This window comes from Gadus macrocephalus, chromosome 19 (genome assembly GCF_031168955.1).
Source record: "Gadus macrocephalus chromosome 19, ASM3116895v1".
Taxonomy (NCBI): Eukaryota; Metazoa; Chordata; class Actinopteri; order Gadiformes; family Gadidae; genus Gadus; species Gadus macrocephalus.
This window is the reverse complement of record NC_082400.1, coordinates 13,633,650-13,643,041: the sequence shown is the minus strand read 5'-3', so window position 1 is coordinate 13,643,041 and position 9,392 is coordinate 13,633,650. Positions and strand designations below refer to the sequence as shown.

At 44.8% G+C, this 9,392-nt stretch overlaps 1 protein-coding gene across 12 annotated transcripts in view; it reads right to left on the bottom strand.

Annotated features, from left to right (window-relative positions):
- The window catches only part of ppfia2 (PTPRF interacting protein alpha 2), a 126,315-nt gene that overhangs the window by 31,922 nt on the left and 85,001 nt on the right, over window positions 1–9,392 (bottom strand). For all 12 annotated transcript variants that reach the window (XM_060037892.1, XM_060037896.1, XM_060037898.1 and 9 more), the window contains 2 exons: window positions 7,652–7,816; window positions 3,037–3,111 (listed from right to left, as the gene is read on the bottom strand). In XM_060037892.1, coding sequence (XP_059893875.1) covers window positions 3,037–3,111; window positions 7,652–7,816 — 240 coding nt within the window. The remainder of the gene's footprint in view (window positions 1–3,036; window positions 3,112–7,651; window positions 7,817–9,392) is intronic.

Sequence of the window (9,392 nt, the reverse complement as noted above, 5' to 3'; positions counted from 1 at the left end):
GGTAGGGACGTTTCTCGGACATCTACGGGCGCTCCATCAAGATCCGTTGCTCTTCTGTATCTCTGACATGCCAGAGCAGTCAGAGATACAAAACGAACACGGATTTGCCTGGCCTTGATGAGATCCACGTCTCTTCTCCACCACTTGTTCCTTTGTGAACTGCTCCGCTCTCGACACAGAGGGAGATCCCTTGACGGGGAGAAGCAAGAGCTACCCGTTCAGATTAAGAGCAGAAGAAAATTAAAACAGAACGTCAAGCTGGGACCCTCGGAGGAGTCAGTACTCTGACGGGGTCTTCCATCTATAAGTCGCCTCTCAAGCGCACCCCAAACAAAGATGTTTTTCTTATTTCAACCAACACCGTTTCTTTACACATATTTATGTTGCAACCATTTGACCTATGTGGCTTAACATCCACTTGCTGTGGGGAGAACTACAATCCATCGGACTCTGGCAAAGTTCAGCTACAGCACTTGTCGTAAAAGATTACCAAACCCTGGAGCAGAACCTCAAGAATGAAACCGAAAAACAAAAAATACAAATCAATTAGTGTTCTGCTGAGTTGCTTGGCAACCAGAAGTCTGTAATGGCCCTCTTAGCCAGGGGCTGATGAACTGTGGCCATTGTTGTCTGGCTGGGGTCCAGTTGTAACACTCTTTCCTTGCCTGGAGGTCCAATTATTCCCTCGTTCAGTGTAGCACACGGCTAACAAAATGCTAACTGGAATGTTAACCACAGAGCCAAGAACGCTTCTATTTAACCTTGTTGGGGGGGGATACGCCGGGATTATCTGACGAAGAAACACCAACACCGTCAAAGAGTGCATGGACACACGCTGCAATTAAAACCAGGCGTTGTCTTACAGGTTCAACTGCCTTGCCCGAGTCAAAGGTAAAATGGCAGACATGACTATAGTAAAGACACCCAGCCTAAAGATTCTGTGTTCGATACCACAATGTCTGCCGCCTATATCCAAGTAGGCTGAGCAAGACATCCGAACCCCTTCCACCTCTTTAATGTCCTTTATCTGACTTTACTGAATGTTGCTACGAATAGAAGCTCCTCTTTAATGACTATAACAGAAACAACAGCTAACTTGCTGTTTGGGAAAAAGTGATGTTACAAAACAAACAAAACTTGGCCGGCTCCCCTCCTCCTGACCTTGTAAAATGTGCTTTCAAATAAAAAGTCTCCCCAAGCCACACTCTCCCCTCCCCAGACACACATTCTGCTTTTGTTACCCATCATTTATTTCTGTACTCTGTCTTTATCCTCTCCTCTGCCTCCTCTTCTCTATTCCTGCCATTGTCATCCGACTGGGAGAAATTCGGGCTGCGAGATTTTGCATTATAAGGATGCATTCTATCAAAATGTAGTCTATTTTTATGTCTTTCTCTCTTTCCTTCCCTCCCCCTCTCCCTCCCTCCCTCTTCTCCCTCCTCCTCTCTCTCTCCCTCCCCCTCTCCCTCCCCCTCTCTCTCTTCACTCTCCCTCCCTCCCTCACTCTCCCTCCTCCTCCTCTCTCTCTCCCTCCCTCCTCCTCTCTCTCCCTCCCTCCCCCTCTCCCTCCTCCTCTCTCTCCCTCCCCCTCTCCCTTCTCCTCTCTCTCCCTCCCCCTCTCTCTCTTTCACTCTCCCTCCCTCCCCAGAACTTCACCTAAGGGGTTCCCCTTCCTCAAACGCAAGGGCAGGGGGACAACATACACCCAGAGCGGCCCTTCCTCCGTCGTTAAGGGGTCCTTGACAATAAGGGCCCAAGCACACTGCTACCTAGCGTTTATAACCGGCCAAACAATGCCTCGACGAAGCCCTTGAAAATCCCTTGAAAAGTCAGTGTTTTCTGTTTCAGAGGACATCGGCATGTGTGGTCGAGACTCTTCTATTAAAGAGGACCTAGGATGCTTTTTCGACTTTTATGAGCTATAAACTATAAATAATGATTTTTAGTCATTTTTAACCACACTAAAGTGTCAAATAATGACGTACATGCTTTTAGACGTATTCCCTGCTGACCTTCTGGGGTGGCTGTACAGAGCGCTAAACACTAGGGACGCCGGTCGCGATTCACTTTTGCGATTCCCATTTCCGGGATTTATCTACGTAGAACAATCCGGATTTTCCATGTATGGTAATGCTGCAACACGCTCTTCCGGAAGGTAACCAATGACAACGGAGTTGGGTTGGCTGGAGGGGGGCGAGGGGGCAGAGAAGGACGAAGCCGAGTGTTGACAGGGAATGCTGAAAGCGCCCAGATGAGAGGAAGAGTTTCCCGAAAATCAACATCTTTTTTTGTGCTGTGATTCGTGCCGGGTTGCTCTATAGGAGTCATTAATAAGAAATTAAGACCAGAAAAGTAGTACAATAGGAGATCTTTAAGTTCTTTATCTACCGTTTGATCGATTATCCATGTCTAGGGTTAGGGTTATGATGTCATCCTTTCATCACAACCCCTCCCCAAACTGGAGGGGTTTTACAAATATTTATATTCAAGTATTAAAAACTGCTCTTGACCAAATCTCGTAAATTGTCAGTTGGATCCTCCAACCGTCGGCTAAACCTCATAGCTCCATCCCGCCTCCATCTTGAAAATAGCGCTGCGCACAGCAGAACCAAAGGTAAAGACACAATACTGGGATGGACGCTGTGTTAATCATTTCATATAAAAACAGTTTTTTTTAAATTCCCCAAAAAGTAAAAAAGAATTGCCCGCAGCGACAATCGCTCGTCTACATAATGTTCATTGCAACGCTTTTGCAGCCCTCCTCCATCACCTTCCCCCCCCGGGACCAGGCTCCACCTGTTGATGGAGAAAGGGACGCTGTCCTCCAGGGCAGAAGGAACTCCATGATTGTCGTCGTCCCCGACCAGCATTTAGACACCATCATGGTGGATTCACCCCCGGGGAAGACCCACATGGACCCATGGTTCAATGAAGACCCGTTTGATGGAGTCTACCCGCCAAACGTTGTCAATAAATACTATCGCTCGTTTGTATACTGGTCTCTCCCTGATAGATCGGCTGTCGGGCGCCTCTTACCTCCTGATTGGCTGCCGTTAGCTCCTCCTCCAAGACCGAGACTCTCTCCAGGGACACCCTCAGTCGCTCTCGGACCTGGAACAACAAATTGACCGTTTGAGTAAAATGTTCCTTCCTTTCTTCTCGTACAATCACACTCCTTTATAAAAAAAAAAGTATTTTAAATTAAAAGTCATTTAATTCAATTAAATTGTATTTGTATAGCCCTTAATCACAGGTACAGTCTCAAAGGACTTAACAAGCCGTATATTTATGAAACCCCCCTGAAAAAAACTTAAAGGGGACATATTATACGACCAGGTGTGAGGGTGATTCGCCTTACAAGCCGTTTCGAAAATCTGCCCCATATGACATCACTAGTGGGCGTGTCCACCTAGATCTGTGCTGGATAGATCAGTCTACCAGCCTACCCAGTGGACTGAAGTTAACGTTGCTCATCTATCCAGCACAGATCTAGGTGGACATGCCCACTAGTGATGTCATATGGGGCAGATTTTCGAACGGCTTTATGTCCCCTTTAATTAGCAAGGAAGGAGGAATCTTGAGAAGGGATGCAGACTGGGGATCCCTCCTTCCAGGGATGATCAGGAACACAATGGGGGCCATGATTCACACACACACACACACACACACACACACACACACACACACACACACACACACACACACACACACACACACACACACACACACACACACACACACACACACACACACACACACACTCACACACACACACACACACACACACACAAAACATTTTTAATCGGTGATGGGGTGCTGGCCGGTTGACTGTGAGAAGAGTCAAGGCATTCAGTTGCAGTCAATGCGATATGCCAGGCATCCAGTCACAGTCACTGCAACACGCTAACATTGAATGCCTTTCTAAATAGAAAGAATGCTAAATATAACTATATCCATCGATACACAAGATATATATCTTTATATGACCCCACATGTCCACACTCAGCAGGTATCGTGTACCGGGCACTATTACCCGAAGCCATTTCCTGTCTCTTCGTATGACCTGATGGTAGATGGATTGGTGGTGATTACCCCAGTACCAGAGGCTAAAGGTCCCTCTGTACCAGATATTTACTACAGTACCCCCGGCTGGGGGTCCTGTTACACCAGACGAGGAGCCAATAAAAGATGCCAAATGAGATCGACGCGTCTGAACTGTTTACTGTCAGCCGCGACGTCGACACGAAACATTTTTCCGAAAATAATCGCACTCAGGAAAAAGACAGATGGATCCGACGCTCGACCTATAGCCTACTGAAGACGAGCTTATGCTCCGTGCTTTCTACAGAATATCCGATGTATTTAGAGGATTGAATAATAATGGGAGTTTAAAAAAAAAAAAAAAAAAAAAAAAAAAAGATACTACACAAATAGTGTAGTAGTGAGTTGTATTTCGTGGATATGGGGATGATCAATGGGTATTCATTCTAGAATACTTCCATGTTTTGGAGACATTCGTTTTTGAGTTTTCTCAAAAAACAAAATACATTTTGTAGAAATTTGTCATCCAAAACACAACTGTTGTGATACAACTACACATCGCCATGTTATCAAAGCTACCTCTATTCATGTCCTGCAGTGCAAACATTGGCTTGTAGCTCTGATGATATCAAGATGAATGATCAATATTCATTACAGATACCATTAATTATAGCTCTATGAATGTCGTGTATTATGGACACAATGAGACGACTAAGTAAGAAACGTGACCTCAGCCTTGTCCTGAAACATGTTCTGTATCCACGGTGACTAGAACAAGGATTCTCGATTGTGGGATTTTGGGATTTTTTTCTTTTGTCCATATATAAATGAAGCGTGTTGAGAATAAAATCAATGCCGCTTTTTGAAATGGCATTCAGCTCCTTGATTTGTAATTATTTTAGACAAACAATCGAAGAACAATCGGGTTCAATGTAAAGCAACCTTTACTGTAACATATCGTTGCCTTCCTCCCCCCTCAAATCCACACAGTGCTCCACTTGATGTGTGAGGATGAAGGATAAAAAGGACCCCTCACAAGCCCAGCAGATCAGCAGAGTGGCGTGCCCGTCGACCCCGAGTCCTGCGACTCGTTTCCTTGAGCTCAACAGCCTAATACGTCGAACGAGAGGATGTTCCGTTACACGTTAATCTGGGCGGGGCCGTCCATCTCTCTTTGGATAACCTTATATCGAATCAAATAATCCTCTCCTATAATTAACTGTCTTTGAGTATCTTGAAAAGCTCTATCCAAATCCCGTTGTCCCCAAGATGATCAGTGAAATAGAGTGAGTTCATTAGAGTCTCTCCCACTATGCTCCTGATACTTGTTAAGGCACAGAGACGTCTCCGTCGGACGCCTTGGATTCAGCTCTCTGTACATCAGGGCCGGTGTTTCAGCGGCACTTACAGATGAGTCCTCTCGACAGTAACCCCTTCCTCACAGTAACACTGTGCTTCAGCCTTGGAGCTGCGGCTCAGTCTCTGTTGGGTCCACAGGAGCCAATTTCAAGAGGCACCGACAGCGCTGTGTGTGGGTGTGTGTGTGTGTGTGCGTAGTAATGTATTTAAGTGTGTGTGTGTGTGTGTGTGTGTGTGTGTGTGTGTGTGTGTGTGTGTGTGTGTGTGTGTGTGTGTGTGTGTGTGTGTGTGTGTGTGTGTGTGTGTCTAATTTGCTCCATCTCTCTTCCTCTTCCCACTCCCTCCTCATTGAGTCTGGGAAACCAGACAGCTCGCTCTCCCTCATCCATGTCATCGTCGCCGTAGCGACGGACCACTGATAACCGCTGTGAGGCGGAGCTGCAGGGCTGCTTGTCCAACAGGATGCGGAGGAAGTGGTCTTGGGTTATTGCAGCCCAGATGAAAGTCCCCCCCCCCCATCTACAGAACTGACCCTTGACAGTTCTGCTACGAGCAAATTGATTTGTGTTATGAGACTTATCTCAGGGGATTTCCGAATAAAATCCAAACCGATTCAATCACCACTGTGAACGGATTCTGATGGCAAGTTGGTAATGTGTTTGTAGGGCTCCGGTCATAATGTCTTGTTTCAAATCATGAGGCATAAATGTAATAATTTAACATCTGTACTCTGTAGTCCTTGACAATGTTCTTGAAAACATGCATTAGTTCATGTTATTGGTAATTAACTGTTAGAAACAAACATTTTAAAATGACCTATTCATTATGGGAATGGGTTATTCTGTCTATTGCTTTTGTCAAAATTTGTTTATATTTTACCATCAATTTATAATGTCCATTACTATATCTATGTTAATCTATATATGTTTATATTTGACAATCAATTGATAAACCTATGTTAATCTATGTTTATATCTTACCATCAACGGATAATGTCCATTAATACATCAATGTTAATCTATGTTTATATTTTACCATCAACTGATAATGTCCATTAATACATCAATGTTAATCTATCCATGTTTATATCTTGCCATCAACTCATAATCTCCGTTACTACATCTAATGTTAATGTATCTATATTTATATCTTACCATCAACTGATAGTGTCCATTACTAATACCATACTATTATCTATGTTAAGCACTAGGGTTCTCCAAAGTGATGAGGATAAAAGAATGGCCATCAGCCCCGTGTCTCTCTGCCTGCCCTACTGGTTCTCTGGAGGTAGGGTTCCAACCCCGGATCCTGGCCAGAGTCCCAGCCTGGCTCTTCCTCCACCATGGCCACTTAATCATCCCCCAGTCTCTAATTGGACAGTTTTTCCCTCCTCCCCTCTCCACTGTGTCGCCACCCAGTTAGTTAGTAGGTTAGCGAGTTGGCTACACGTTGGTAGTGGATGAGTTGTCATAACCCCCTCACCCCCCCCACCCTACAGTCACTCTCACTATGTAGAGCACTTTGTGTGCCTGGATAAAAAGCGCTATATATATTCAATTCATTGTAATTATTATTCAGTGGGTCCAACTCCTAAAACCTCAGAATAAGTATGGAATTCATGACATTTACATTTTAGGGCATTTAGCAGACGCCTTTATCCAAAGCGATTCGGTTGAACGGTATGGACTGTCTGACCTCTGACCACTATGCACTTTATTAATGCACTTCATCAATGCACTTTATATGATCATACTGCATTTTATTAATAGACTATGGACTGTCTGATTCCTCAGAACTCTATGCACTTTAATAATGCACTTGCAATCTGTGTCTTTTGTATTTTTTTATTTTTGTTTATTTAAGCACTGCTGTAAGGAAAAGCACTTTTTAATGAATGCCCTACTGGTTAGTAAACTGCATTGTGTTGTACTGGTTGTCCTTACTTGTGCAATGACAATAAAGTTGAATCTAATCTAATGGTACGGGAGCAGTTAGGGGAAGGTGCCTTGTTCAGGGACACCTCGACACTACGTGTTGAGGTGACTGAACTTAGCAACCTTTCCGGTTGCGACCAATCCGGGGATCGAACTAGCAACCTTCCGGTTACAAGGCAACCCGCTCTTCCTCCTGAGCAATCCGGGGATCGAACTAGCAACCTTCAGGTTACTAGGCAACCCGCTAAACCGACCCCATGCAGTCTGTGGGGGGGAATCGACCCATTAGGGCTCGACGCGCCCCGCGGCCGTCTTACCTTCTCGTCCAGTGCCTTGTGGTGCTCGAACAGCGACTTGAGCGCCTTGAGCACCTCCACCTCGCTGGAGACGCCCGAGGGGGACTGGGCCTGCCGCTTCACCACCGTCATCCGCAGGGACCGCTCGTGCCGCGACACCAGGCACTCCAGGTGCTCCAGGAGCAGCTAGTAGGACGGACACATGCGGCGGCCATTACTGGTGATGTAAATATTGTTGTCAGCTGCGGTCGTTGTCGTTTTGACTGCTTGCTAAGCAGTCAAAACCTAAGCAGTCAAAATGATGTTCCCCTCACGATGTGAGAGAAACATGCAATATTCAATAGTGTCGTTGAGCATTGCTATAAAGATTAATAAATCATAAATAAATAAATGTAATTCATTAATATTGAAGTGTGCAAACTTCTAAAGTATTTATAAATATTATAATATCATTAATATTTAAAAAAAAATCACTGAGGAAAAGAACCTCACTATTTCATCCCTTTAAAAAGAATCCATCTATTTTTCGAAATTAGCAGTTTAGCTGAGTTATCAGGGAGGAAGCATGAATACAATAACATGGACACAGGTGAATACAATCAATAATCAACACAGGTGCTAGGAATTTCCCTAACGAAGACACACGGGGAAAACTCGGCGCACACGTTCAAACATGCAAGGGGCGTCAAGGCAGGGCAACTTCTGGCAAGGCAACTTTATTATATTGCACTTTTCATACACGAGGCAGACTCTAAGTGCTTCACATAGAAACATTGTAGTACAATAAAATAAAATAATAGATAAGTAAAATAAAAAAAATAGTAAAATAGATATATAAAGGCAAAGGCAAAGTTAAAAAAAACATTTTAGAAAGTATGCAATGTATTTAATATCAGATCAACAGTCTCTCTGGTATCCAGGTCGGGACCCCAGCCCGACCTGAAGGAACTTGGTCCTTTCTCTGGGACTCCAACACGGATTCTAACCCAGACAGAACTCGGATCTCAAACCCTTCAAAGTTCATGTTTCTGGTACCCACTTCAGGACTCCAACCCGACCTAAAGGAACTTGGTCCTCTCTCTTGGACTCCAACCCAGATTCTGGGACTCCAACCCAGATTCTACCCAGACAGAACTCAGGTCTCAAACCCTTCAAAGTTCATGTATCTCTCTGACACCCAAGTCGAGACTCCAACCTGACCTAATGGTCAAGTCAACTTGAATTAATTTGTCCCTCATAGAACCACATTGTTTGGTACAACCTAAGCCTTCTAGTCTGTAAGTCTTGAAAGGGGGGAAGGGAAACCACCAAGAACCCTGAGGGATCAAACCCTGAGGAGGAACCCAGAAGAGGGGTGGCGGTGTGATCCGTCCCGAGACACAACGGTGGTTAAAAATATGAATAAACATATTCTTAGTTTCCGACGGAAAAAAAACAAAGCCAAAAAAACAAAGTTATGATGGTGTGAAAGTAAAATCATGATTGCGGCTTGATTAGAGCCTGTTTGGCGGCTGCCAACTGAGTGTTAAGGTGATAATGAACCAAGCAGGAGAAAATGAATTCCTTCCTTTCCTCCCTCTCCCTGTTCGTGTGAGTGTGTGAGTGTGTGAGTGAGAGAGCGATAGTGTGCATGTGTGTTGTGCTAGAACGCACTGCAAGACAGTCTGCCCAAAGACAGGCGGCACGCCAGCGGGAATCTGCCAATTATCATTCGGCAAAGAAAAGATGACGAATCACCACCAGCCCTATGATATCCCTTCTC